General features: G+C 59.2%; 2 protein-coding genes across 2 annotated transcripts in view; both read left to right on the forward strand.

Annotated features, from left to right (window-relative positions):
• Positions 1 to 10,848, forward strand: part of RPTOR (regulatory associated protein of MTOR complex 1) — a 97,314-nt gene extending 86,466 nt beyond the window's left edge. The window contains exons 30-35 of the mRNA XM_063409026.1: positions 2,574 to 2,680; positions 4,543 to 4,670; positions 4,745 to 4,831; positions 6,375 to 6,491; positions 7,290 to 7,419; positions 8,768 to 10,848. Of these exons, the coding sequence (XP_063265096.1) occupies positions 2,574 to 2,680; positions 4,543 to 4,670; positions 4,745 to 4,831; positions 6,375 to 6,491; positions 7,290 to 7,419; positions 8,768 to 8,836 (638 nt within the window). The 3' untranslated portion in view covers positions 8,837 to 10,848. The remainder of the gene's footprint in view (positions 1 to 2,573; positions 2,681 to 4,542; positions 4,671 to 4,744; positions 4,832 to 6,374; positions 6,492 to 7,289; positions 7,420 to 8,767) is intronic.
• Positions 10,849 to 11,539: 691 nt separating this feature from the next.
• On the forward strand, positions 11,540 to 15,723 carry CHMP6 (charged multivesicular body protein 6). The gene is made up of 8 exons (XM_063409485.1): positions 11,540 to 11,660; positions 12,214 to 12,323; positions 12,792 to 12,879; positions 13,561 to 13,647; positions 13,737 to 13,802; positions 13,911 to 13,991; positions 14,176 to 14,230; positions 15,408 to 15,723. The coding sequence occupies exons 1-8, from the start codon at positions 11,598 to 11,600 to the stop codon at positions 15,458 to 15,460; spliced, it is 603 nt and encodes a 200-aa protein (XP_063265555.1). The 5' UTR covers positions 11,540 to 11,597; the 3' UTR covers positions 15,461 to 15,723.
• Positions 15,724 to 25,101: the final 9,378 nt, after the last annotated feature.

The following is a 25,101-nucleotide window of genomic DNA, read 5'->3' on the forward strand; positions in this document are numbered from 1 at the left end:
GGTGGGCTGCAGGCTCAGTTGTAACATCCTGGAGTAGGACCTCTGTTAATTAAAAAGGAAATGATCATTAGTATTCAATCCCACGTTTGCTCCTCATCCCAAAATACTATGAATTGAGCATGGAAACATGAGCCAATCCTGTCTCATCTCTGCCGTGCAAACCTTTGCTCGTACATAGAAATAGTTCAGCTATTTCTGTCTCATTCCATACTGTGAGTGCCAGCTCTGGATGGAACATTTCGCAGTCAGAGGAAGCTTTCCTTCCCCTCACACCCTTCCAAGTGACTGACATTTCTGTACAAGGGCTTTTCTGCTCTTCACACAGGTTGGAACTCTGGTTCAGCATTCCCAGTTGCATCCCCTTTCTGGCCAGGGCACGACTGGGCAAAGCCCAGGGCTCAGCACAGGCACCTTTGCAGCCAGGACCCTGCACCACCAGGCACATCCTTGCTTTGGGATGATCCAAACCCTGCTCTTCCCTCTTCCAGGGAGCAGCAGTTATCCCTGAGCTAAACTGTTGAAGTTTTAATAGGAAAGGCAGGGACTGCAAGGTCGCGAGCCCCACCATACCCAGCATCATCCCTGGCAGTGTCCAGGGCCAGGCTGGGCAGGGCTTGGAGCAGTCTGGGGTAGTGGAAGGTGGCAGGGGTGGAATGAGGTGGTTGTTAAGGTCCTTTCCAACCCAAACCGTTCCAGCATTCCATGATCATCTCCCTCCTTTTTCTCCAGCCTGCTTGGGAGTGAATCCTTTTCCTTTCCATCTGCTTGTCTGCCATGGGAATCTTTGTGTGATCCCTCTGGAGCCCCTTCCCTCATGAGGCTTTCCCTGCCCTTCTCAATGTCTTTGCTGAATATCCTCAGTGACAGCTCCTGACAGGCACCTCAGGAGAGGCACCAGAAATGCCAACTCTGCCCCAAACCCCCCTCCCTGTGCCCCTCCTCGGAACAGCCCTGGAGCTGCAGCTGGAGGGGACTTGGTGCTGGTCAGAGAGAAACCATTCCTTCAGACTGGGGAATGTTCCTGGGAAACTGGGAGCTCTGGAGCTACCTCGGAGCTCTTTGCCTGCTGAACTCCACGGGGATGGTAATGGCCAGATCCATCTCAGCTGCCAGGTTTATGCTGTCACATGGGCTGTAAACAGATGACAAATGCAAACACTTCAGTGCTGTTTATCATCTCCATCACTGCCTGCTTGTTTGCCTCAGCTCTCCAGCCCTGGAGCTGCCAGGCAATCTGAAGGAACAATCCATTTGACTAAAGATAAAGATCCAGGCTCCCAGGTCAGCCCAGAGTCCCGAATTCCTGCACTGAGGTGAGGGACTGTCAGTAAACATCAGTGACCCCCTCCATGGACGTGGCACCATGAGGAATCGGCTCGGATGTGATGCTTAGGAAGGAGAGAGGGGCAGAATGTTTCCTCTGAAGCTGTGCAAAACAAGGTCATTCCATCCTGCTGGAGGAGAACTCGGTGTTGATGGGATGTGTCTGCTGTTTCCTTTGTGCTCTGTAACGTGGATGTTCTGCTGCAAGGTACTTGTGGCCCTTTGGTGACAAAAGAGCTCACTGGGGCAGGCTCAGATCTCCTGCTGGGGATGACTGCAGACAAATGCACGTTTTTACCTTGTGCACAAGCACGATGTGGAGTGGAGACTCGGGCATGGTGCTGAAGGCACTGTGAGTGCTGGGGCAGGAGCTGCAGTCCTGATGCATTGCAGAGGGTTCTGACTCCAGTTCTGTGGTTATGAAACACTGCTCAGCACCAGAGGCTTGGTCTGGCATGGAGGGGAGGGTGGACAACTGCTCTGAGAGGCAGGGATGCTGCTCTGGGAGGCAGGGATGCTGCTCTGAGGCAGGAATTCTGCTGCTGTCCCTGCCCTCCCGAGGGGCTGGAAGCAGACACCACACCTGGAGTTCTCTGGTTCCCTCTTGAGGTGCTCCCGGGGTTTCTGTTTGTGTTTTTACCTCAGTGTGGACTGGATGTTGTGCTGAACTTCCCCTGGAGATTGATCTGTGCCCTCAGGGATGAGGAGCAAAAGCTCCTGTGAGGGTGTTTGAGCTGTTCCAGCTGCAGGGTGTTCCCCTCCTCAGCAGTCAGTGCAGCACACTGCTTTGTGCTCCCACCAGCTGTTAAATTCACTCTATTGCAGCCCTGACTTGGCTGTTCCTTGCCCAGGAACATCTCCCACATCTTTCTGGTAGAACGAGGAGTCAGTCCAGGAGCTCTCAGGTGTTGCTGTGTGAGGTGGCACCAGCTGAGTCTCTTCAGTCAGCATTTATTGTTCTCCTGAGGTGCTGGGCACTCCTGGAAGTTGTGTTCCCCTCCCACAGGGACCAGCCATGCTCAGCTTCCCTCAGCACCCAGACCAGGGGGCAAAGGCCGTGTTTGGGCTCAAATCCAGGGGCAGCTGATTCAGTCCCACCTGGAGGATGTGTGGGGTGTCTGTGTGTGTAATTTTCCATTTCCTCTGGCAGTGAAATGTCTGGAACACGAGGTGAGGAGAGCTGATGCTCCAAGGAGTGCAGCTCTGCCCGTGCTGGCACTGATTTGCACCCCTGCCTTGCTGTGTCTCAGGAGCAGGGATGGTGGTGGACTGGGAACAAGAAACCGGGCTCCTGATGACCTCGGGAGACGTGAGGATCATCCGGATCTGGGACACGGATCGGGAAATGAAAGTACAGGTAACACCCGTGGGCTTGTGCCAGCACCTTCTCCCTGCTGGAGCCCAAAGCACTGGGACTGCTCTGTGAGGAGCTGCCAGCTCCTGGAGCTCCTGCTTCCCTGCTTCCCTGCTTCCCTGCCTCCCTGCTCTTCCCTGCCCCAGGATCACCTTCCAAGGTCAATAAAACCAGGCAGATACTCAGGGAGCGTCAGGGCTCCCCTGGAAGGTGCTGTGCTGGTCTGGGTGGGCAGCAATGTTTGGGGAAACTGAGGCTCAGGAATCCAGAGGGGTCACTGGGATGCACAGGGGGCACTGGGATGCACAGGGAGCACTGGGATGCACAGGGGGCACTGGGATGCACAGGGAGCACTGGGATGCACAGGGAGCACTGGGATGCACAGGGGGCACTGGGATGCACAGGGGGCACTGGGATGCACAGGGAGCACTGGGATGCACAGGGAGCACTGGGATGCACAGGGAGCACTGGGATTCACAGGGGGCACTGGGATGCACAGGGAGCACTGGGATGCACAGGGAGCACTGGGATGCAGGCAGGCACTGGGATGCAGTTGGATTTCATAGGAACAGGTAACTGGAGTGCAGTAAAAGTCAGTGGAAGCACACACAGCTCCCTGGGCCGTGTGACAGGGAAGGGCCCTGCCCCTGTTCCTGTCAGCCACAATCACGTGGAAGTTTCTCAGAAATCCCAAGGAGGAGCAGGTGGTCGGTGAGAATGGAGGCACCATGCTGGAATAAAAAGGAAGTGGAGTTTTCAAAGCTTCTCGAAATTAATTACCCTTGGATGAACATTAATTGCGACACTTTGACCCTGTGATGCAGGATAATTAAGCCTCTGTTCATCTTAATTACTTTCACATATTATTTTTTTCTATGCAAATTAGGGAGCGGCAAAATTCAGGAGGCGAAAATCTTTTAAATGATGATGATTAATGATTGCACCGAAAGTATCTAAAAACATGTTGTTTCTTTTTTTAATTGCAAAGATTGGGTGTTGAAATTCAAGTGATTGGAACTTCCTGACTCAGTAACTGGGAAAGTGAGAATCAGCACAAAGAGCAGGAATAATCGAGGCAGATAAAGGTGCTTCCCTCTTTGAACTACAGAAACCCACACCTCTGGAAGCACTCGGGCTGGAGCTGGAGGAACAAGTGCTTCATTTGCACTTCTGCTGAGTGTTGCTGCTTCAAAGGAGGAGCTGGGGGTGGGCAGGGGCTGCAGCAGCCCCACGGCTGGTGCCTCTCCCCGCTCAGCCAGGCTGGAGCAGCAGCTCCAGGGGTGAATCTGCACAGAGGGAAAAACAGGGCTGAGGTGTGGAATGAGCTCCTGCAGCTCCTGCACAGGGGCCTGGGGCAGCCTGGGCTGTGGCAGGGGTGGATTGAGATGGGCTTTAAATCCTTCCCAACCCAAACCGTTCCATGGCTGTCATTCCTGCTTTTGCAGTGCTGCTCAGCGTTTTTTACTGGCTTTAACTGAAAGTGGTTTTCCTCCCAACAGGCACCAGGGATTATTCTGAGCAATTCTTTTGCCCCCAGAAGTAAAAGGGGGGAAGTGGCAGCCCGGCATGCTCCCAGCACAGCTACCCCTGCAGCTCTAGCTGCCTTTTTCCATGTCCCTTTCCCAGCACACGTCCCTGATGAGATGTGCTGGTGTCCCTGGCACCTGTGCCACAGCAGGGACGGCAGGAGGGCAGCCCTGCCTGCCTTGCTCTGGGGCTGTGCCAGGGCTCTGGAGCTGCCAAGGTGTCCCTGGTGGGCCCAGGGGCACTGGAGCTGCTCGCTGTGAGGATGGGGATGGGCAGACCTTGGCTGCAGGTCCTGCTGAGGTGCCCTGCAGCCAGGCCCTGTGTGTGCTCTCTCACAGGACATTCCCACGGGGGCTGACAGCTGTGTCACCAGCCTGTCCTGCGACTCGCACCGCTCCCTGATCGTGGCGGGGCTGGGCGACGGCTCCATCCGCGTCTTCGACAGGAGGATGGCCCTCAGTGAATGGTAACTCCCCTCTCCCGGGCTCAGGGCCCCCTCCCCGGGTCCTCCTCGCCTCACTCGTGTCCCTTTGTCCCCAGCCGGGTCATGACGTACCGGGAGCACACGGCCTGGGTGGTGAAGGCTTACCTGCAGAAGCACCCCGAGGGCAACATCATGAGTGTCAGGTACATGGTCCCGGAGCTGCCTGCCCTCCCTCACCATTCGTTTTTCCTTTTCAATTCTGTCCCTGGTATTCCAGCAGCTGGGAGGGTAAAGCTCTTGAGTTTGACATTTGCTTCAGTAATTAACTCCTGCTCCAAACTCGGGGGAGAGGAGGCAAAAGGGATGTGGAGCTTTCCTGGGAACGTTGTTGGTGAGGTTTGGGAGTAAACAAGGTGCTGGCATCACGAGGTGTGTGAGGAGGAGGAGGGGAGCAGGAGCTGGGGTAGAATATCTTGTGCTGAGGGGGCTTTACTGCCAACATCTCCATGGGGTCATCTGGGAGAGAACAGGAGGAGGAAGGTGGATGGTGCATCTGGCAGGCACATTCTGTGCAATTCCCTAAATCCATTCCTGCTGCCTGGTAAATACTGCGGCCAGAGCAGCAGGTACTGATTTGGCCATTAAGGAACAGCAGAACAGAATTTATTGTCACAAAGCCACCATTTGCACACAAAGAGCCTCTTTTTCTTGATTAGAAAATGGAAACAAAACATAATTTTCTGGGATTCAGAACATTCCTGAGGCAGGGGATGGGCCAGCAAAAATGTATTAAGATTTTCAGACGGGGGATTATGTGATGCAGCTGCCAGATTTGTCGAGCTCCCATACTGGAGTTTTTAATCTTCCTCTGTAAGCTCCTCCAGCAGCTCCAGGGGTCAGGTCCCTGTGCCCAGGGCTGAGGGCTGGTAGTCCCCTCTCCTCAGGGCCCTCCCAGCCTGGGAGCTGCTGAGCTGTGAGGGAACGTTGGGCTTCAGAAGGGCGGTCTGGGCTCTTCCCAGAGGAGCTCAGGTTGTGCAGCTGAGCCACCTCCCCTCCAGCCCTCCCAGCTCCCTCTGCCTCAGCTGACAGTAAAATCCAAGGAAAACAAAGGGTGGGACACAGTGAGATGCTGGTGTCCACACACTTGAGGGGGGGATGGCACCAGCACATCCCCTCTGCTTGCAGCTTTCCAGGGCAATTTCCAGCTCTGCAAAGCAGCAGCAATTTGGGGCTGGGTGTACTGGGTGTGCCAGGGCAGGGAGGGCACACTCAGCAATGGGCTGGGAGCGAGAGAAGCGGTGTGGGATCAGCAGTGAGGGATCAGCAATGAGGGATCAGCAGTGAGGGATCAGCAGTGAGGGATCAGTGAGGGATCAGCAGTGAGGGATCAGCAGTGAGGGATCAGTGAGGGATCAGTGAGGGATCAGCAGTGAGGGATCGGCGATTTGGGATCAGCAGTGAGGGATCAGCAGTGAGGGATCAGCAGTGAGGGATCAGCAGTGAGGGATCAGTGATTTGGGATCAGCAGTGAGGGATCAGTGATTTGGGATCTCTCCCGAGCCGTTCCCCCCACACAGACCGTGCCGTGGATGGGATCAAATCCCAGCCCCAGTGGGAGCTGGGCCGTGTGTGTTCCCTGTGCCAAGGCCCCGTGGATGTGGCTGGCTCTGGGCAGCCCTGCAGCTGCATTTTCCGGGCTGTGGGACGGGGCTGGGCACAGCCTGAGGCCGGGCTCTGTGTTGGCAGCGTCAACGGCGACGTGCGGTTCTTCGACCCGCGCATGCCCGAGTCCATGAAGGTGCTGCAGATCGTCAAGGGGCTCACGGCCCTCGACATCCACCCCCAGGCCAACCTCTTTGCGTGGTGAGTCCTGCTGCAGCCCCAGCTCTGCAGCGAGTCCAGAGGGGCCCCAGGGTGATCAGAGAGGGGGAGCAGGGCCGGGGGTGCCAGGACACAGGGAATGGCTTCCCACTGCCAGAGGGCAGGGTTATGTGGGATACTGGGGAGAAATTCTTGCCTGGGAGGGTGGGCAGGCCCTGGCACAGGGTGCCCAGAGCAGCTGTGGCTGCCCCTGGATCCCTAGAAGTGTCCCAGGCCAGGTCGGATGGGGCTTGGAACAGCCTGGGACAGTGGCAGGTGCCTCTGCCCATGGCAGGGGGTGGCATAAGGTGGGCTTTAAGGTCTCTCTCAACCCCAACCATTCCATGCTTCCCTGATCCCTGGAGAGGATGATTTGTCTCCACAGACATCATTCATGGGGTGGTGTTCACTTTATTGTTTTCAGCCCTAGCACAGCAGTGCAGCTTCTTTCTGTGTTTGCTGCTCAGGAGCTCTCTCCCTTTCTTATGCATCAGTGAAGCCCTGGACAGTGGGTCCCTGTTCAGTGTATTCTGTATTTCTGGCTCTGAGTGGGGACCAGCAGCTGCTCCACATGCCTGGAGCCTGTTTGGGATGCACTGGGTGTGTTTGCCATCAGCTCTCGGTGTTTTCCTGTCCCAGCTGACCACAGGTCCCTGTGCTTCCAGCCACCAGTCCATGCTGTCCCACTCAGGGCAGTGGCTGCACTCTGGCCTGGCACACAGCTCTGCCAGGGGCTGCTGCAGCCGTTTTGTGTCCTCCCAGCATTCCCAGTGACTCCGTGTCCCTTCCCTCCCCTTCCAGTGGTTCCATGAACCAGTTCACTGCGATCTACAACGGCAATGGGGAGCTGATCAACAACATCAAATACTACGATGGCTTCATGGGACAGAGAGTGGGAGCCATCAGCTGCCTGGCCTTCCATCCTCACTGGGTCTGTACTGCTGCCATGTGGGCTTGGCACGTCCCTGTGGGACGAGGGGGTGGCACAGAGACCCCCCAGTGCCAGGGGAGCTGTCCCAGCCCCGTGCCTGGGCTCTGCAGCCGCGTCTCGCTGGGGCTGCTCTCACTCAGGCCAAAACTGCAGCTCAGGAAAACGGGAGAGCTGCAAGAATTAAAGGCACGAGCTGGTAAAGGCTGGAATGAGGCAGAACAAAAGAAGATTTCGGGGTCTGTCACAGCTGAGGGGCTCTGCAGTAGTTCCAGAGATGATCTGGTGGCTGCTCAGGGAGGAGTGAGGTCCCCTCTGCATGGTGGACTTTGCTCAGGGAGGAGAATAAATGCAGGATCTGGAAAACCTGAGAAAACAATGGATGGGAAAACAGGAGGGAGTTACAAGAGGTATTTTTGAAACCTGCAGATCAGCTCACGGATATTTAATATGTAATGAGAAGAGCAGTTTGCTCTTTAAACAAGCAAAGCAAAGCCCTGTCTGGCCGGGCCAGGTCCCCTCACTGCAGGAAATGCTCCTTTTCAGCCCAGGCATCGACTCCTAACGAGCAGATTTGCAGTCATTTAGAGAAATTATGTTGGCAGTTGGCAACTAATAGTGCCCATAATTTTTCCCTGTGGCTGAAATGGGTCTATAACTCGTGCAGAGCTGTGGAGCAGCTGGGTGTCCCTGCTGAATGTCACTGTCACCCGTGCCTGTCACTGCTCCACACCTGGACCTTGGAGTCCATCACAGGAGCAGTGGCTGAGGAACTGGGGAAGGGTCTGGAACAGCAGGGGAGACTGAGGGAGCTGGGGAAGGGTCTGGAACACCAAGGGAGACTGAGGGAGCTGGGGAAGGGTCTGGAACACCAGGGGAGACTGAAGGAGCTGAGGAAGGGTCTGGAACACCAAGGGAGACTGAGGGAGCTGGGGAAGGGTCTGGAACACCAGGGGAGACTGAGGGAGCTGGGAAAGGGGCTCAGCCTGGAGAAAAGGAGGCTCAGGGGGGACCTTGTGGCTCTGCACAAGTCCCTGACAGGAGGGGACAGCCGGGGGGATTTGGGCTCTGCTCCAGGAACAGGGACAGGAGGAGAGGGAACGGCCTCAGGCTGGGCCAGGGGAGGCTCAGGGTGAGCAGCAGCAGGAATTTCCCCATGGAAAGGGTGCCCAGGCCTTGGCACTGCCCAGGGAGGTTTGGAGTGCCCATTCCTGGAGTGTCCAAGGAACAGCAGGGCTGCCGAGGTGGGGATGGGTCCCAGGTCGGTCCCAGGTGGCTCTCGGTGGTCCCGGAGGCTGCTCCAGCCCGGGGCCGCTGTGACCGTGCCTGTGTGTCCTGTGCTCTCCCGCAGCCCCACCTGGCCGTCGGCAGCAATGACTTCTACATCTCGGTGTACTCGGTGGAGAAGAGGATCAGATGACGGCGCCCGGCGCGGCTCCGGCCACGGCTCCTGTACATAGAGAAATCATCGACTTGAATGTTTCGTGTTGGCTGCTGCTGCACCCCATAACTTGAACATTTGTTCTCCTGACTTGGCTACTGATGGGTTTGACAAGGGGAAGAGACAATCTCCTGGGTTTGTTTTGTTTTGTTTTCCAGCTATATCCTCTAAGAGCTACAGAAAAGGAACATTTATTTTTGTTTCCAGTGGTTGGCTTCTCTGTCAGAAACACGGCTCCTGAGCTTGGAAGGACTTGGATGAGGCGACGCCCTTGAGAAGGGTCTTGTTTTAGTCTTTGTTCCTTGTTTTGCTGGAGTGTGGGTTCTTCAAGGACTGTCAGGACTCAGCTACAGCTCCACGGGACCCTCCAGCTGCTGCCAACCCTGTGCCAAACCCAATTCCTGGGACAGGGCAGCACGACCCGAGCATGGGATGTCCCTGCCAGGGAGGCAGGGCAGCGTCTCCTCTGCATGAACCTCCTCCCCCCTCCCTGCAGCCTCCTCTCCACTGGAAGCAGGGACAGACAGGTCCTGGTGGCCTGGACAGGCAGGGATCCTGCGGGAAGGGGCTCAGGGAGACGACAAGGACAGGGCAGGATGTGCCACGCCAGAAAGCTGCACGTGAGGAAGACGAGGGAAGAAAGGGAACGAAGATCTCCGACATCCCAACGAGCCTGGAGCAGGTCACTGGTGTCACCACGTTCCACCCGAGCCCACGGGGAGCTGGGGGCACCTGAGGCACTGCCCCTGCTGCTGCCACTGTCCCTGTGCCACAGGGAGCTCCACAGCCACGTCTGGGCCCAGAGGGGGGCCCGGGGCCCATCCTGGGCTCTGTGTGCTCCCCACGGCTGCTGTGCACCGAGGTGAGGTCAGGGTTTGGCTGCACACCACGCTGGGGCTCCCCTGCCCCTCTGGAGGCAGGCGTGGAAGCACCTGGGCACGGAGAATCACCGAGGAGGAGGAGGAGGAGGAAGGCAGCAGTCACTGCTCTGAGCAAAGCACCCTCGTCTTCTGCACCTTCCACCTCTGAATAATGAATGTTTTATCCCTTGGGATCCGTGCTGGGGCTGGGGAGGGGTGTGGGAAGCGAGAGCACAGCCGAAGGACAGGTTTCTTTCCAGAGGTGCAGAACTGGCCAGGAATTCCTGGTGTTTCCCCCCACCAGTCCCACGGGATCTGCAGGCTCCCAGCGAAGAGCTGAGGGAAATGCAGCGAGGGAAGGGCTCAGAGCCCTCTGCCCGTGCTGTCACTGCCCCTGGCACCGTGTCACTGCCCCTGGCACCGTGTCACTGCCCCTGGCACCGTGTCACTGCCCCTGGCACTGTGTCACTGCCACAGGCACCAGGGGACTCTGGCCTTGCAGAGGTCCCCAAACTGGCGCTGGAGCCGATGTCGGGGCCCCCAGCACCGTCCCTGTCCCCTGTCGGGGATATCCACATCCCAGGATAATGAATCAAAGGCTTTAAACTTAAAAACTACCTACAAATCCGCGTCTAAGTTACCCAGAGTTAATTATGGTCTAACAGAGCTGTGCCTCCTCCCGACCTGTGCACGGGGGTGGCGCCGGAGTTTGGGATCTCACGTAACCCCTTAACACTCACAGCTTCAAAAACAATAGATTTTTAACTCGTATCAGTGTATTTGTGAAAGGAACAGGACATTCCTGGCGTGGTGGGAGCCGCTGCTCCTGCCCAGCTGCTCCCGCCAGGCTCTGGTGCAGCTGGATTTAAGGAATTTTAAGGAATTTGGGTTGTTGGGCTTTTACCTGAGCGTGTGTGGGCTGTGCTTCCACAGGTCTGGTGCAGAGATTCAATCATGGGATCACAGAGTTTAACCAAGGATCTGCAGAGCGTCCTACCTTAAAAGTTCACTTATCTCTATTTATTTTACAAAAATAAAGTTTAAAAAAAATATATAAAACCCCCCACACGATTGTAATGTCAGAGTAAAATGATTACAGACAAATAAATGGTTAATAAAAAATAAATGCAGAAACACTTTGTGGTGTGAGGATCCCTCTGTGGGGCTGGGGGCAGCTGTGGCCCAGGGAGCACCGGGTGGGATTTGGGGTGTTCTGGTGAGCCGTGGCCGGTCCCAGGGGAGGTGTTGGTGGCAGAGGTGTGTCCCAACCCCGGAGGAGCAGGAACTTGGCGATCCCAGGGTGCAAATCCAGCTCTGGAGCATTGGGTGCAGCCTGCTCGCTCCCAGGGATGAGCTGCCGTGGATAAATGGATCCTGGCAGTGCCAGGGAAGGGTTGGGCACGGTGGGGTCACAGGGCTGTTCCACCCTGAGCAATTCCATGGCTCTGGGAACGAATCCCTGTTGTCCCTGTAGCCCCTAACCCCTACAGCCCATTCCCTATATCCTATTCCCTATATCCCACTCCCTGTATTAGCCCCATTCCCTCTATTATTGTTGCCATTCCTGATACTATTATCCCCATTGCCTATTTTATTCCCATTCCCTATATTATTCCCATTCCCGGTTATCTCCATTCCCAGTTATCCCCCTTCCCGATATTATTATTCCCGTTCCCAATTTTATTATTCCCGTTCCCTGTTTTATTATTCCCGTTCCCAATTTTATTATTCCCATTCCCTGGTTTATTATTCCCGTCCCCAGCGCGCCCCCCAGCGGCGCTCCCGCCGCTGCCGCGCTCGCTGCGCGTTGTGCGGGGCCGGGCCCATCGCGGCCGCCGTCGGGGGCGGGCCGGGCCGGGCCGGGCCGGGCAGCGGCGGCCATGGGGAACCTGTTCGGGCGGAAACGGCGGAGCCGCGTCACGGAGCAGGACCGGGCCGTGCTGGTGAGCGGGGGGACACCGGGCCGGGCCGGCGAGCGGGGGGACACCGGGCCGGGCCGGCGAGCGGGGGGACACCGGGCCGGGCCGGCGAGCGAGGGGATGGACCGGACCAGACCCGGCCCGGCCCGGCCCGGCCCGGCTCCGGGCTGCCCGCGGGCTTTGCCGGGCTCCGCGGGGATGGAGGAGCTGGGCTGGGGCTGAGCGGCCCCGGTGCTGTCGGTGACACAGCGGGGACTGACCGGGCGGGGGAGCGGCGCTGCTTGAGGGGGCGCTGGAACTGTCAGGGCTGAGTTGTGACCCCTGTCCGCCCCTGTCTGTCCCTCTGTCCTCCCCTCTGTCCGCCCCTCTGTCTGTCCCTCTCTCCCTGTCCCTCTCTCCCTGTCCCTCTCTCCCTGTCCCTCTCTCCCTGTCCCTCTCTCCCTGTCCCTCTCTCCCTCCCTCTCTCCGTCTCTCTGTCCGCCCCTCTGTCTGTCCCTATGTCCGTCTCTCTGTCCGTCTCTCTGTCTGTCCCTCTCTCCGTCCCTCTGTGCATCCCCTCCGTGCCCTCTCTCCGCAGCAACTGAAGCAGCAGCGGGACAAGCTCCGGCAGTACCAGAAGCGGCTGAGCCTGGGGCTGGAGCGGGAGCGGGCGCTGGCCCGGCAGCTGCTCCGGGATGGCAAGAAAGAGTGAGGGGAAGGGATCACCGGGGCCGGGGGGTGGCACTGCCACCTCGGGGGTGTCACCGGCAAGGAAACACCGCGGGATGGCAGCAGTCAGAATCCCAGAGTGGCTTGGGCTGGGAGGGACCGTAAAGTTCATCCCATTCCACCCCTGCCCAGCCAGGGACACCTTCCACTGCCCCAGGCTGCTCCAAGCCCTGTCCAGCCTGGCCTTGGGCACTGCCAGGGATCCAGGGGCAGCCACAGCTGCTCTGGGCACCTGTGCCAGGGCCTCTCCCCCCTCACAGGGCAGGATTTATCCCAGTATCCAATTTGCTCATCCTTGCTCCTCACAGGAGCAGCTCAGGGTTGCCAGTTCAGCTGCACACAAGTTGTCCCCTTTTAGCAAAGCACAGAACAAGCGTGGCTTTGGGGGTTCCTCTAGGCTTCAGCTGCCTCATCCCTGCTGCGTTTCCCTCCCTCTGTGTCCCTCAGGAAGGCCATGCTCCTGCTGAAGAAGAAACGGTACCAGGAGCAGCTTCTGGACAAAACAGAGAACCAGATCAGCAACCTGGAGCGGATGGTGAGCCAGGCCTGGGGTGTTCTGGGGTGGGGCTCCCTTGGATCCCCTGGAATTCCATCCCAACTGGCAGGTCCTGGCAGGTTCAGCCCTGTGTCCAAGGGCAAATGTCTCCAAAATTGTTTGTGTGCCACGATTTTGCCTAGAGACACAGAGTGGAGTGTTTGGAATCTGCAGGTTCCCTGTTAAATGTGTGCTTTGGAGATTGCTGAAACGTTACTCACAGGAGGAATGGCTGCACTGGGGCCTTCCTGGGCCTGCCTCAGGCCTGTTGTTCCAGAGCTGGATGTGTTTGGGTCTGGGGAGGTCTCAGCTGGGGCTGGCAGCTGGAAAATCCGGTGAAATCACTTCAAGGGCTGTTGGACCTGCTGGTGCAGCCACCTGTGTGTGGCTGTTTCCTGCTGCTGGTGCCACTGACAAGACAGAAGGGGCTCCACTGATTCCTCCTTGCAGCTTCTCAGGTGTTCCTGGCAGCCTGTGTCTGCCTAATCATGGCAATCATGGAATTATTGGAGGTGGGAGGAGCTCTCGGAGCCCAGTCACTCCCCAGCACTGCCAGGGCCACCGCTGTCCCCAGCTGCCACATCCCCGTATCTGCTAAATCCCTTCAAGATTCACTGGGCAGCCTGTGCCAGTGCCTGGCCAAAGTGTGACAGGCTCTTCCCTTTCTCCTTCCTGCTCCAGGTCCAGGACATTGAATTCACCCAGATTGAAATGAAGGTGATCGAGGGCCTGAAAATAGGCAACGAGTGTCTGAACAAAATGCACCAGGTACTCGTGGTGGGGAGTTCAGAGGGGCCTGCCTGCAGCTGCCTCCCTGCAGGCCCCTCCCACACCCGGGTTTTGGCTCTGCCCTGCAGGTTATGTCCATAGAAGAAGTGGAAAGGATAATAGGAGAAACCCAGGATGCTGTGGAGTACCAGAGGGTGCGTACACGAGGGCTGGGAGCAGCCCTGCCCTGCACAGAGCAGGGATGGGCATTGTACCCAAGAGCCACAGGCTGGGGCTGTAACACTCTGCCCTCTCTCCCACAGCAAATAGACGAGCTCCTGGCTGGCAGCCTGACTGAGGAGGATGAAGATGCCATTCTAGAAGAATTAAATGCTATTACTCAGGTGAGGTTGACATTTTTGTCATTAAACCCCACATTTTTAGAAAGCTGTTTTTAATAGCAGTTAAAATACCTTTTTCCTGCTCTCAGAGCTCAGTCTGGGGGGAAATCTGGGACATTGCCCCCCCAGTCTTTGCCCACAGCCGTGGTGTGTGACACGTGTGACACGTTGTGTTTAATCCTTGCAGGAACAGTTGGAGCTTCCAGAGGTTCCTTCGGAGCCGCTCCCGGAGAAGATCCCAGGTATGTTCTCCTTGCACAGCCCTGGCTTCTCGTGCTCCTGTGCAGGGCTCTGAGCCCCTCTCCCAGTGTCAGTGTCCTGGGAAATGGGGAGGAGCAGCAGCTCCTGGCGTGGGGACAGGCCCAGCTCAGCCCTCTGAGGCTCCGCGCTCTGCTCCACCAGTGTCTGGTCACTGGGAGCAGATGTGACATCTGCTGTCCTTGTCACATGCTGTACCTGCCCTGAGACACCTCATTCCATGGGGAGGCTCCGGAGGAATTCCTTCCTTGCCCGAGCCAGGCAAGGCTTCCTCCCACAGCCCCAGGCCAGTCCCACGGCACTGCAGGGACGGGTGTTTTGTTGATGTTGGATTCCCCCTGCACAGCACTGGATTTCCCTGAGGCTTGGGATGACTTGGAGCTCTTCCCACCTCCCTTCCCGGTGATTTGGAACCAGCTGGATGAGGATCACTGGAGTTCCACCATTCCAGGACTGTCAGAGCATGAGCTCCACACAGCTGATGGTCCCTGAGTGTTCCTGAGCGATCTGAAGCCTCAGTGCACGGATTTGTGTGGGAATGAAGCTGGGAAGTGGGAGAGCTCACTGAAAAGTGACCAAACAGGCCCTGGTGGCCCTGCCTGGCAAGGAAGGAGCCCAGTGAGGTTCGTCAGGTGTCTGTGCTGAGGAGCTGAAAAATCAGAGTGGTGAAGACTCTTCTGGGGCAGCAGAGCCCTGAGCTGTCACCCGTGGGAGCTGGAGCTCCCTGCTTGTGCAGAGAGGAGCTGGGAGAAGCCATTTCCCTGTGTGGAATCTGCCCAGGAGCAATCTGGGATGTGGGGCTGGTTTCCTTGGAGCTTGTTTACTCCTAAACAGGGCTCAGGTGTCAGCACTGAGGCCAACAAAACACGGCCCAGGGGTGTCGGGTGCAAGGGCTGAGGGCAGAGCTGGCCCTGCTCCTGCCCTGGGCTGGTAGCTCTGCTGGGCTGGGCATTTCTGAAAGTCTGCAGTTCTTCAGTGCTGTGAAAAAGGGCCATTTCCACATGGGAATGTGGGGTTGTTTATAACCAATTTCTCTTGTTCAGGTGCTGTGCGACCATTTCCTGCCCTGCAGTGGACTCTGATCCCTGGATCCTCCTCAGGAGATGGCTGCAGGATATTTGCATTCCCTGATTCTGTAACAACTTTCTTTTCCTTCCACAGAAGTGTCACCCATCAAGAACAGGCCAAAGCCAGAGCTGGTGGCAGCATCTTAACTCCCAGTGCTGGGGATTCCCCCACGAAACTTTCACCCTGGACAGTTTGCCCTCCTGGCGTGTGCTGGGAACAGGCAATGCCTTGGCAGCATCCCAGCTGTGCTGGGTGGATTGTGGAGCAGGATTCCCTGCACAGGGTGGGGAACCTCAGCTGATTATCGCTCTTGTATCAAGATTATTTTCTAGTGCTTTCTTTTTTTGTAACTTAAATTCCAAACTCACTCAGCTGCGCTGTCTCGGGATTAAACAGCAACTCTAAATCATCCAAAGCCAAATTTTTCTCTGTAGGTTTGATTCTGGTGGTCAGCCTGCCTTTGCCGTGGCCACATCCCAGGAAATGCCAGGCTCAGAGTGCCGGGGCTGTGCTGGGCTGCCCTGGTGTCCGTGTCCCTCTGTCCCTTCTCTCTGCTGTTCCATCTGTGCAGGGGCCGCCGTGTCCCTGTCCTGCTGCACGCTGGGCAGGGCAGGAGCGCTGAGCTCTGGGCTGGGCTCGGCCCTGGCCTGTGCAGAACCAGCCCCAGGGCTTTGGTTTGGGCCAGGCTCAGCCCGGGGGCTCGGCCCTGCTCCTGCAGCGGCTCTGAGTCGGCCCCAGCCCCGGAGCCCTGCGGGGCTGAGCAGCCCCGGGCTGGCAGAAATCACCTGCAGTGCCAGCAAGGAGCTCCTGCCCCTGGTGGGAGCCAGGATTCCTCCCTCACGGGCTCTGCTCCAGCGTCAGAGATCACCTTTGGCAGGATGGACTGATGGATCACACGGACTCTGCTCCAGCTGCTCCTGCCGGACGTTTCCTCGGGGATTCGGACACTGCACCGGACACGGGGCCTGAAGCTCCAGGAATCACCACTCCAAAGTGCTCTGAGGGACCCCCATCCCCTCTGAGGACTCACTCGGATGCTGAAGGGTCTGGAACGCTGCCTGGGCAGCCAGGGCCTGGCAGATTCAGCTGCTCTTGGACCGAGCTCACCTGCCAGCTTGCAGATGCTCTTCAGGACACTGCAGATCTTTATTTATACGTTCTTGAAGCCACAACCCTTATCTGCATTTCTGTGACAGCGGAAGGAGCAGAGGGACCTTGGAGACTTTGTGGGGCTGTCGTTGGGGTTGTGGGATCTGGTGCTAGACAAAAAGTGATCCCAGGGACTGGGATGCTCCCCAGTGGTGCTGGGCCAGCCGCAGCTCTGGGTGGAGTCGTGCTCTGTGTCCTCTCTGTTGTGTTCCAAAGACTGGCCAGGGCAGCCTGGTCCTCCTCGTGTGTCCCCAAGGCAGGGAGTGCCTTGGAGTCGCCCCATTTCCCCTCCCACTCCTATGGAATGTTCCATACCAAGCCCGCAGTCCCTGGCCCTGTGTTTGGCACCAGCACAGTGCTGGCAGTGCAGCTGCTGCCTCTGGAGCTGCCTGGGACATTGGTGACCCCAGGGCCGTGTCTCTGCTCACCCCAGCTGCTGTTGGGACAGCCGGGTCCTGCTCCCAGCCCTCCCAGGGACAGGATTCTCCTCTGCTCCCAGTGGTTTATTCTCTGCTCAGTCCCGGCTGTGCTGCAACGCAGCCCATTCCCACCAGAGAGAGCCTTGGATTCACCGGAGCCGCGCTGGCAGGAGCAGTTCTGGGCAGGGTTTTCCTTGCTGCATTCGGTGCCAGGCGGATGCTGGGCTGTTTGACGTGCCCCTGATTCATCTGCGTGCACGAAACGAGCGCGGGCACTCCCAGGACGGTCTGGAAGGGATCTGGGAGCGCAGCCTCCACTGCTGGTACTTTGGGAAAACCCTGTTCCCTGGGATCGGCATCGCCCCGGGAGAGGGGTGAGGAGCTTGTGCTGCACTCCCTCTGCTCCTGTTCTCTTTCTGAGGGTCCTGGCAGCAGGAGAGCCGAGCCAGCCCCTCCCCAGGGACGCCGGGTCCTGGTGGCTGCGCTGCCGATGGGTGTGGAGAGGGAGCGGGGCCGGTGCTGCAGGGGTTAATGCAGCTCCTTCCATTGGTGGCCACAGAGCAGAGGCCATTCACTGATCCAGCAGGAAAGTTCGGAGCAGGCTGGCCGCAGCTTCCTCTGCTAATCCCTGCCCAACAGCTTGTGCGTCCTTGGGAGGAAGGGCCGGGAGCGGGCTGTGACCTCTGTGCTGTGCTGTGACAATAAACTGGCTCCAGTGGCTCCACCGACTCCTCTGCCAGCCTCGTGTTTGCACAGGGAGTGTTTTGGATGAGGAGGAGTTGCCTTCCTCCTCCCTGCCCTCCCTGCTCCTGGGAGAGATGTGGGCAGGAAATTTCAGAGTGGCACACGCAGTCCTGCTTGGTCCTGTTTGCCTGGATGGCCCCAGGAGGGGACAGTGCTGGGACAGTCCTGGCACGGCCCTGAACCAGGTATGGCTGAGATTTTTGAGAGCCTCTGCCACTGCCCTCCTCTCCTTGGGTTTGCAGCGAGGCCAGATCAGGGGATTTGTAAGAATTGCTCTGGAATTGTCCAGCTGATCCGTGGTCTGTCCGTGCCCAGGCTCCTGAGGGGGACCACTCTGTCCTGTCTCATTTTGCCTCCCTCTGCAGGACTTTGTGCTTCCATCCCCACGGCGTTGTCCATCCTCCTGCCCCAGGCAGCACCAAGCCCCTGGGCGTGACTGTCCCCTGTGTGGAACGGGCACGGGGACAGGGGACACCCCACGCTCAGCCCCGCTGCAGGGTGAGGCCCCACCTGGGATGTTCCTGAGCCCCTGGCTGTGCCTAGACAGCAGCTGCTCCCTTGTTACTCTGGATTTGTGTCCCTCCTGCTGCTGGGAGCAGTGGGATGCCCCTGATCCCCCCTGCCTGCTCCAGCCAGACCCTCGGCAGCAGCTCAGCCCCCCGGCCGGTCCTGCCGGCCCTGGGAAAGCAGCTGTGCCGAGCTGGGAGTGTTCCACCAGCACTCCCCGTGCCCCTCGCTGTGGCAGCGGGGTGGGAGCCAGCTCCCGCCGGGAGGGCTGCGCACGGAGCTCTTCCAGCTGTGTTTGAGTTGGCCAGATGTTGAGTGAGAGGAGTGTGGAGGCAGCGCCGCTCGTTGTTAATTAAACCCTGGAGAACAGGAACAAACCTCAGCTCCTGCTGCCCCCGCAGAGCCTGGAGCCCTCCCCGGAGCCCCGGCCCTGGCACAGCCCTGGCCCCTCTCCTGAGGCACCGGAGAGGTTCTGGCCACCAGACAATGCCCACGGCAAAGCTGCAGGTACAGCACGTGTGACAGTGACAGGGGTTCAGCACTCCCAGGAGCAGCCACTCCTCTTGCATCCCTGTACTGCCAGCACTCTGCTCAGAGCTGGACCCAGCTCCGTGGCCTTAACAAGGTTTGTGTGGCAATGAGGAACCCCAGCCCCACGCAGAGGAAGGAGGGAACGAGGAGCTCTGCTGGGAGACATTGCTGCCCATTCCCTACTCCCCCAAAGGGACAGTCCCTGTTCCATGGGGACACTGCCCCATCCCGTGGGATCTCGGAGCCTTCACCCAGCACCCCTGGGAGCGAGGTGTGAGACTGGGGGAGCAGGGACTCCAGCCAGCGTTATGCAAGCAGCAGAGCCTTTAAACAGACTCATTCCCGGCTGTCCGGGAGGCTGCTGGGCCCTCCCCAGCCCTCACCCCCTCGAGTGCCCGCAGCTGACAGAAGCTGCTTTGGGGCAAAGGCCGGGAGCTGCCTCCCCTCCTCGGCAGCCTCTTCCCCGGCCTTGGAGGGAGTTGTGTAACGGGAGGCGGTGGCAGAGCCCTGGCAGTTTCTATGCCAACACAGCTGGATGGCAGCGCTGCCGGGAGGGGGCTGCCAGCCCACCCTCAGAGCAGCTGCACGGCCCCCAAACATCTGCACAGCCCCCAAACATCTGCACGGCCCCCAAACATCTGCACGGCCCCCAAACAGCTGCACCCCAACATGGCTGCACCCCCTGACACATTGTCATGCTCTGCTGCCTCCAATGTTTCCTGGAGCACCCATGGAAAAACAAAACAGAGCTGAGAACCTCGGAGGTGTGGGATCCGTGGGCCTCTCCTCTGGGTCCTGCTCCTTTTTGGCACGAGGGGCTTGGAGGCCCCAGGGGCTCTCCCTGCCCCCCTCAGCAGCCCACAGCTCCCACCCCAGGGGAATGAACTCAGTGTCCCTTGTCCCCCACCCTCCCTGGCAAACCCTGACTCAGGACCAGGCACAGTTTGGTGAGGATCTTTCATCTTCCTCCTGCTCATTATCCACACCCTGAGCTTGCCCTGCCCTGCCCTGTGTGGGGGTCCCAGGGTCTGGGTCCCTCCCACACTTGGGGGCACCCCTGGGGTGCTGCATTCTGCACCCAAACCCCGCAGTGCCAACGCCCCTGTCCCGACTGCCCGCTCGGACACACTGGGAACCAACCCCGGCTCCTTCCCTTTCCCTCTTTCGGTGCCCTGGTGTCACGCTGAGTCACCAGCAGAGCAACAGAAGAGGCTTTGGCAGGGAACAAGCCCAAGTTTTGATAGCTCGACTGTGGGAAAAAAAAAAAATCAGCGCAATTTCCTAATGAGAGCAGCGCTGGGAACAAAGCGGGTCTGTCGGAGCGCGGCGCGGCCGCGGCCGGGAATGTGACCTTTGCTGGCTCCCGGTGCCAGACAGGAGCTGCCCGTGCACGGTGGTGCTTGGCAGGGCTGGAATGCCTCAGCAGGGCCTGCTCTGACGTAGGAGCCAGAATTCCTCCTCCTGGGGGACGCAGGACCCACGGCAGGTGGGTGGAAGGAGCACTGGGAGGTGGCATTTGTCCCTGTGTCACCACTTTGGCTGCCCCAAACAGCCCTGGCTGCCTTGCCCTGCCGTGGAATGCGGCTCCTCAAGTCGGGGTGTCCCCGAGGGCCAGCCCTGCCACGTGATGGGTGTCCCCAGCCTGTGTCCCCTGGCCCAGGCGGCACAGCAGAGCCATGCCAGGCTGCTCCGGGGCTGGGGCAGGCACAGCCCAGCGCTCCGTGATTAATTAGGCAGAGAGGAAACGAGTGCAGGCCGGTCCCAGGGCTGTGCCGTGCTTGGAGCCGGAGCCAGTCCCCGTGGAAAGGCTGGAGATGCCTGCAGGGAGCTGGGTGGCCTTGGGGCTGCGACAGGAGCAGGGGGAATTTGGCACCGCGTCCTTCAGGCCCTGAATCCGGCGTTTTGGTGCTTCCCGGGAGCTGGGGTGGGCAGCCACAGCCGTCACCAGGGCCATGGGACAGGCAGACGTGCTCGAGGGGCTCTGGGGCTGTGACCAGCCCAGCGCCAGCCTGAGGGACAGAAGGGGGACAGAAGGGGGATGGCAGCGGGGCCTGGTCCTGTCCCTTGTGCCACCTCTCTGTGACCAGCAGCTCCTTCCCAGGCCGGGCTGGGCCAGGGGGGAGGCAGCCCCAGAGCCCCCAGCAGCACCCCAGCTCTGCCCCGGACGCTTCCCCGAGCTCAGCAACGTGATGCAAAATCCCATCATGCCAATTATGCAAATCGCATAAACTATTCCTGTTATTCCGAAGGATCCCCAGAGAGCTCCTTAGCGCTGTAATTCAGCATTACTCACTCGTGAAACAGGCACTGGGGCAGGTGAGGAGGGCCAGCGGCTCGGGCTGTGCCCCAGCCTGGCACTGAGGAGGACCTGGCAGTTTTGGGGCTCCCCAGAACACAGAGCTCTGCTCCCCCAGCGGGGCATGGCAGAGGTTGGGTTTGCTGTGAAGCCCTCCCGAGCCTGCCCAGTCCCCAGGGATGGCAGCACGGATGTGTCCCACTGTCCCACGGCCGGTGCCAGCCCCGCTGCCCCTTCCCCTGGCCCAGCAGCCAGAGCCTCCCTGCACCCCTCATTCCCAGCCGTGCCTCCATCTTCCCAGGCCCCACCACAGCTCCGCATCCGCAGCGCTTTGTTCTCCCACCCACTCCTTGTTTCCTCCGTCATTCCGGCTCCTCCCTGTGCCTGCGCTCCCCGGGAGCCTCCCGGGAGGGCCGAGGCTGCTGCCGAGCCCCTGCCAGGGCAGGGGGACACGCAGGGGACACGTGGGCAGGGCTGTCCCCCCGGCAGGGATGGGGGAGCTCCAGGAAGGTGGCTGGCACCGGGAGTGTCCCCAACACCGGCAGTGTCCCCAACACCGGCAGTGTCCCCAACACTGGCAGTGTCCCCAACACCGGCAGTGTCCCCGACACCGGGCAGCCTGCCTGGCCGCCTGCGCCCCGTGGGATGCGGGATTGGGGAGGGGTCCTGGGGTCCCTCTGGGCGTTGCCATCAGTGCCCCCAGGGATGAGACCCAGTCCCAGGCTCTGCTGCCCTCACCATGGGCAGGGCCAGGAGTCCGAGGCAGAGAGTGACACGTGTGTCACACCTTGGAGCAGAACTGTCCCCAAATCCCTGGACACAGCACCTTGCACTGCTGGGAGTCTTGCCCAGAAGCTGCTTCCAGTGGGATTAGGGAAACCCTGGGATGATAGAGACCAGGTAATTTGCAGTGCCTGAGTTTCCCCCTTGGTGAGATCATCCCGCCCCACTTTGTGAGTCCCACTGGCCCAAGGGTGAGGCGGGAGCTGGGAATTGCTGGCTCCAGCACTGCACCTCCCACCCTGCACAGTGAGGGCCTGCATTGTTCATCCTTGGCTATCCTTGGCATCCAGGGTTTGCCGGTGATGCTCGGCGGGATTTAACTGCTGGGAGCTGCTGGCACAGGGGGAACATCTCCAGCCCAGGGACAGCTAAGTCCTGACCCTCTGATGATTCAGGGACCAGCTCCCAGCAGCACCAGCAGCGACAGAATCACGGGATGGGGCTGGGTTGGAAGGGACCTTAAAGCTCATGGGACATTCTGCCAGACCAGTCTGCTCCCAGCCCTGTCCAGCCTGGGCTGGAACACTTCCAGGGATCCAGGGGCAGCCACAGCTTCTCTGGGACATCCATGCCAGGCCTCCCCACCCTCACAGGGAGGAATTTATTCCCAGTATTTAACCTAAGTCTACTCACTGTCAGTTTGAGGCACCGGCTGGAATCCTGGTGAGTGATGGCTGCACTGCAAAGGGGAGGCTGAGGCTGAGTTTGGGGGATGCTCCAAGACCTGGGTGCTGGTGTGGGGTTTGCTGGCCCAGCTCCTTAATGAGGTGCTCAGAAGGAAGTGGGGGGACAGCCTGGGGTTGGGGAGGGCCCTTCGACGGGGGCAGGAGACAGAACTGAGTGAGGTGTTCAGGGAAAACACATCCTGTACTCGCGAGGGGTTGGTTTGGCTCAAACCCACCTGGCTGATTCCCCAGTGACCCCCAGATGTCAGAAAAATCACGTTTAGATTATGTTAGAAATAAAAACTTCCTGACACAGCACAGGGAGGGCTCGCAGTGATGTCAGGGTTCTGATGGAGCAGCCATCTGCCCGGGACCACAGGACAGGCAATTCCTGGGAATCTCATTAACACGGTGACACTCGGGTGCACACCTGCCCTGCTCGGGCTGTGCAGGGCACCGAGGGGAGGGAGGGCTCAACCTTCCCCTTCAGCACACTCTGAAAAGGAGGAACAGAGAGCCAAGGGCTGCCAGAGGGCCAGCAGGACTGAGGGGACAAACGGAGATGGAGATGGAGATGGAGATGGAGATGGAGACGGAGATGGAGACGGAGACGGAGACGGAGACGGAGACGGAGACGGAGACGGAGACGGAGACGGAGATGGAGATGGAGATGGAGATGGAGATGGAGATGGAGATGGAGATGATGGAGATAGATGGAGATGACTTCTTTAACGTGATCCTGGTCCTGCCTGGTCTCTCCTGCTCTGGCAGTGCCAGGAGAACTCAGTGACCACCTGGAGCACATGGGGTTCGATTTTCTTTGGGAAACTCCAAGCATTTTCTCAGGGATTGTGACAAAAACCAGGACTGGTGCCATGACAGTGCCTCTGCTTCCTCCTCCCTGTGCTGGCCAGTGGTACATCCCACTCAAATGCACCAGGGATTCCAACCCTCCTTTATTTCTCCTCTCTCCTTGTCAGCAGAGTGGCTGAGGATGTGGCAGCTCTCGGTGACCCTGCAGTGCCGTGTTCCCCTCCCTGGGCAGTTATGCCGCCCTGCAGCACCTCCCTCCCCTGTCCCTCCCCGGCAGCCACCACACCCACCGGGGTGGCATTTCGGGAGCAGGGAGAATGTCCCCAAGCTGGGAACACCGAGGGGCAGCTGGCCAGAGCTGTCCCTCAGTGCAGCTGCTGTCACTGCCTTGGACATCACTGCTCCAGCCACTGCTGCCCTGGCCGTCACTGCCCTGGCCGTCACTGCCCTGGGTTGTCCCTGTCCCGGGTTGTCACTGTCCCGGGTTGTCCCTGCCCCGGGTTGTCCCTGTCCCGGCCACCGCTGCCCGGTCCCCACCCTCCGTCCCCGTGCCGGGCGCGTGACCCGGCCGGGAGCGCTGGCGTGATGCCACGCTGGTAATTAAGAAGGAACCTAATGAAACTTCGAAAATAGCACAATTTCCTCCCCACACCTGCAGCCGAGCGGGGTGGATTACATAAGTTTTTGTTGCCACAGCAACTTCGCTCCACCCGGGGCTGGAGGTGGCCGGTGCCGCGTGTGCCGCCGCCCCGGGGAGGGCTGGCTCGGCGCTGGGGCCGCTGCCAGCCCCGGCGCTGCTGCCTGCTCATCCCACCGCTGTTCCCAGGCTGGCGTGGCGCTCCCCACGCTGCACCCACGCCCCCGCCGTGGATGGTCCCGCCTCGCAAAGGGCGCACGGAGAAGGCGCCGCGGGATGCAGGTAACCCACGGGGACTCTGGCACCATGGTTACCCTGGGCACGCTCCAGCTGCCGCCGAGCCCCGGGGAGTGAATCACCCTGACAAAAAGGCAGCGAGCAGCAACCAGGAGACAAAAAAATAAATAAAAAAAAAATAAATAAAGGCAGGCAATCAAAGCAAATGGTACGGCACGAGGCAGCGGCAGGTTTTTCCTGCTGAGAATTCCCAGGGTGTTGGGGAGGCTGCGGGGCGGCAGCGCTGCCGCGGGTCGGGCACCGCTCCCGGCCGGGGCAGCACGGGCAGCCCCGGTGCCGCTCCAGCCCCGAGGGGACCACGGCAAGAGCCGGCGACAAGGATAATCCGCTCCGTGTGGCTCTGACTGTGGGGAAGTGAACTCCCTGGCTGCTTCCAGCCGTGGAACCGCTCTGGGAGCAGGGAGATAGGAGGGAGAAAGGCTTTCAGCACTCCAATTCTAGGGGATAAGGAGAAGCAGAGCATGGGAAGGAAGTGGAGCGGCTGTCTGCGAGCAGGCCTAGATGGGAGAGATTCTCTGAGGGCTGTCCCAAAAGGCCTCTTTTATTATCAGAAATTACAAATCCTTTTATCTTCCTCACCAGAGGAACAGCTTGTTTGAATTGCTGGGCTGTCACACTGGAATTAGATGCAAGAACCCCCCACATCCATGACGTAGCGAAGAACTTACATAACGTAACTAAAAATAAGGTGATGGAGATGCAGAGAGAGGCACTCTACTCCTGGATGCTTGATCCTGGATCCTTCACCGGCGCTGGAAAGCCAGCGAGGTGCTGCTGTCTGGCTGAGGGAGCGGCGTCCCCACAGAGCCAGCTGTGCTCTGGCCACGTGGGCTGGAGAGGGAAGGTGGCACCGCGGTGTCCCCGCAGCCAAGCAGGCAGCCAGGCAGGGCAGTCCTGTTCCCAGTCCCTCTGGTCCCACAGCTGCTCCCTCTCCTCAGCCCCAGTG

This window comes from Prinia subflava, chromosome 12 (genome assembly GCF_021018805.1).
Source record: "Prinia subflava isolate CZ2003 ecotype Zambia chromosome 12, Cam_Psub_1.2, whole genome shotgun sequence".
Lineage (NCBI taxonomy): Eukaryota > Metazoa > Chordata > Aves > Passeriformes > Cisticolidae > Prinia > Prinia subflava.